Below are 2,803 nucleotides of genomic sequence, written 5' to 3'. Positions count from 1 at the left end.
AATCAAAATATCTGTTAATATATATCTATAACAGAAAAATGTAAAATTAAACAGGCTTGGATAACTTCTGAGCAATAACAATAAAATTTAAAATGAACCGAAAAAGTTCAAGATAATTAAATTGCGATGGATTGGGTAATAAATGATAAAAGTGTTAAATTTGCAATTAAATTATATAAGAAGTAAAAATATCAAATTTCATTTTTTTAAAATTAATCTCTCAATTATCATAAAAAAAATTATATAAAATCATCACTTATTAGGATTTAAAACTATAAAACCATCAAAAGAGAATTTTTTTTGGATATAATTAACTTCAATTTTCTAAATCGAGTTTGTTTGATTTTGAAGATAACTCCATTATTTTTCTCAAAGAAGATTTTGATTTGATTGAAAGTTCAAATCCACAAACCGTTAACTGATTTCAATCTGAATTTGACTGAAACGTCCAGATTGGAACCAGTAACCAAATTTACCAAATTATAGAGAATACAAGTAAACCCTAGCTAGTTCTTGAATTCAATAGGAGAAACACTTACCATCTAACATGACACCAAATTAAAAACAGAATAATTAAAAAAAGATGGAGACACAGAAGCTAAGTTAATTAGCCAATTTAGATATATGCCCATCAACATCTCTTCTAGTTCCCACATCTCTCCACCCATTGCATGCCTTGCTTCTCACACGCACATCACATTAATCCTGCAATACGTAGAATCCCTAATTAGAACATGAATGCAAGTGCTCTGTATGCCTTACTGATCTTCCCAAATAACAAAAAGAAAATTAAATCAATGAATTTTAGTTCAGTAGTAGCTGTGAAGTCTTGAGTTTGAACCCGATTGGAATCAATTATAGAGAAAAGAAAAGAAAATCAAGAGAGAGAGAGAGGGGGGGACTTTTTACTAACACTGTTGCTGCTCCCAGAAACTGATCCAGCTGCTGAGTTTGGAATGTACCGAGCCCACTGTAGCAAGAACATAGATTATAAGATACAGTGATCAAGAAAATTATACAGATCGGTTTATATATATAAACCCTAAGGGAGAAAAAAAAAGAAGATAAGTTAATTACATTTTTTGCTGCTGTGCTGAACGCTTCCCTGTGTGGTATCTCAGGATTTGCAGCTTTGATGCGCTGTATCTCCTCTCTAACAACACACATCAAGATTAATTAATGACTTATAATTCAACCCTAAAATTATATGAACCTAATTAAAGAAAATTTACAGTAAATTTCTTTTCTTACTTCATAAATCGGTTATAAGCAGATGGAAGCCGGTGTTTCTTCTCAGGTGCTGCAAAACAACCCCATATGAACATTCATATCCAAGAATGAATTTCGGTGGGTAGAAGATAACTATTCAAATGGTTAAATATGCAGCAGAAGAGTTGAGGTTCTTACGTTTCACCACAAATGGTGCTTTAGGTGACAATGGCTCACTTGATGTGGATGAGGATGATGATGAAGATTGCCCCATTCTCAAATCGCTGAAGAAACCCTGTTTCTTCTTGGTATACACAGGCACATCTTTCGTCAGTAACTAGAAATAATTCACTTTCTTGGTTAATATTAACATGAAAAACAAAGACTGGCCTTATAAATATTCTTCTTCTTGAAGAATTTCTCCTTCAACAGATCTATCTTTTCAGGTTTAGGCGAGAGAAGTAATATATTGTATACCTGAAGAGTGAATTGGTGATCGAGGCATTGGCCTTGAAAAGGAGGTCTGGTGCTGAGAAATGATAGGTTACTGCAGTGCCCACATTTCACTGTCACAGTTTCCAGCAACCGCTTGCATGGAATCCCAACCTTCACAAACAATATATCAAACTCTTCATAACAAATAATTTATTTTCTTCCTTTGATTTTTCAGATCTTAGAGCGTAATAAGGTCATCCCTATACAAGCTTGAAGCAACTGTGAACATGTAAAGCTTAAGTAGAAACAATGGAGAGAAGAGAGAGAGAGAGAGAGAGAGAGAGATAAGCATATTATAGACCCATCAGTGTTTGCTGTCCATTTTCTATAATAGGGTTAGTAAATGTAAGTGTACCACATAAACAAAAAAATATGATAGGGAAACATGAGAAGACATGGAGTTATAAACAAAAAACATGTTTGCTTCCAATGTATGAAACAAGATCTTGAAGATGGTAATAAGAATATATGCACAGATGTTAAATTACCGCAAGAACTGTGTTGCAGAAGTTGCAGCGGACGTAGCAGAGATGCTCAGATGGTGGAACCAACTCCATGCTCACTTTTTCTTCAAGGTTCATTCTCAAGGAAGAAGAAGAAGAAGAAGAAGAAGAGCTAGGGTTTGTGATGTTTGATAATAAGTCAGAAGGTAGGGGCTTGGCTGTATAATGGGACTATGGGAGTAGGAGAAGCAGTGGACTGGGCAGCCTTAAGCTAAGCGCCAAAAAGAAAATCTATAGGTGACTAATTAATAATCATAGCATTTGTCGGCACAGAAAATTTTTACTTACACTTAGACTATATAGTCCCATCTCACATATTATATCGGTAAAATAAACAAAATATTCAAATTTATTATATTTTTTTTTTTTTAAATGAAGATTGAAAGTAGAAATAAATTAGAGATCTCTTAGATTTATTCGAATATACTTATCACCAAATTAAGTCTGATTACATTATATATTTTTTTAAATTACTTTTAATTCTGCAATATTATACACAATAGTGTTAATAATATATATATATATATATATATATATATATATATATATATATATTTTACGTTCTTAATAGCATATAAGGTATGCTTTTTGAAGGC

The 2,803-nt window shown here is 32.4% G+C and overlaps 1 protein-coding gene across 1 annotated transcript; it reads right to left on the bottom strand.

Moving 5' to 3' along the window:
- Window positions 1-424: 424 nt before the first annotated feature.
- On the bottom strand, window positions 425-2,285 carry LOC110615357 (protein CRABS CLAW). The gene is made up of 8 exons (XM_021757200.1): window positions 2,193-2,285; window positions 1,687-1,815; window positions 1,408-1,546; window positions 1,252-1,300; window positions 1,078-1,153; window positions 914-970; window positions 540-542; window positions 425-439 (listed from the first exon to the last, which is right to left on the bottom strand). The coding sequence occupies exons 1-8, from the start codon at window positions 2,283-2,285 to the stop codon at window positions 425-427; spliced, it is 561 nt and encodes a 186-aa protein (XP_021612892.1).
- Between the last annotated feature and the right edge of the window lie 518 nt (window positions 2,286-2,803).

Source organism: Manihot esculenta, chromosome 5 (assembly GCF_001659605.2).
Source record: "Manihot esculenta cultivar AM560-2 chromosome 5, M.esculenta_v8, whole genome shotgun sequence".
In the NCBI taxonomy this organism is placed as follows: Eukaryota; Viridiplantae; Streptophyta; class Magnoliopsida; order Malpighiales; family Euphorbiaceae; genus Manihot; species Manihot esculenta.
This window is presented reverse-complemented; position numbering and strand designations above follow the sequence as displayed.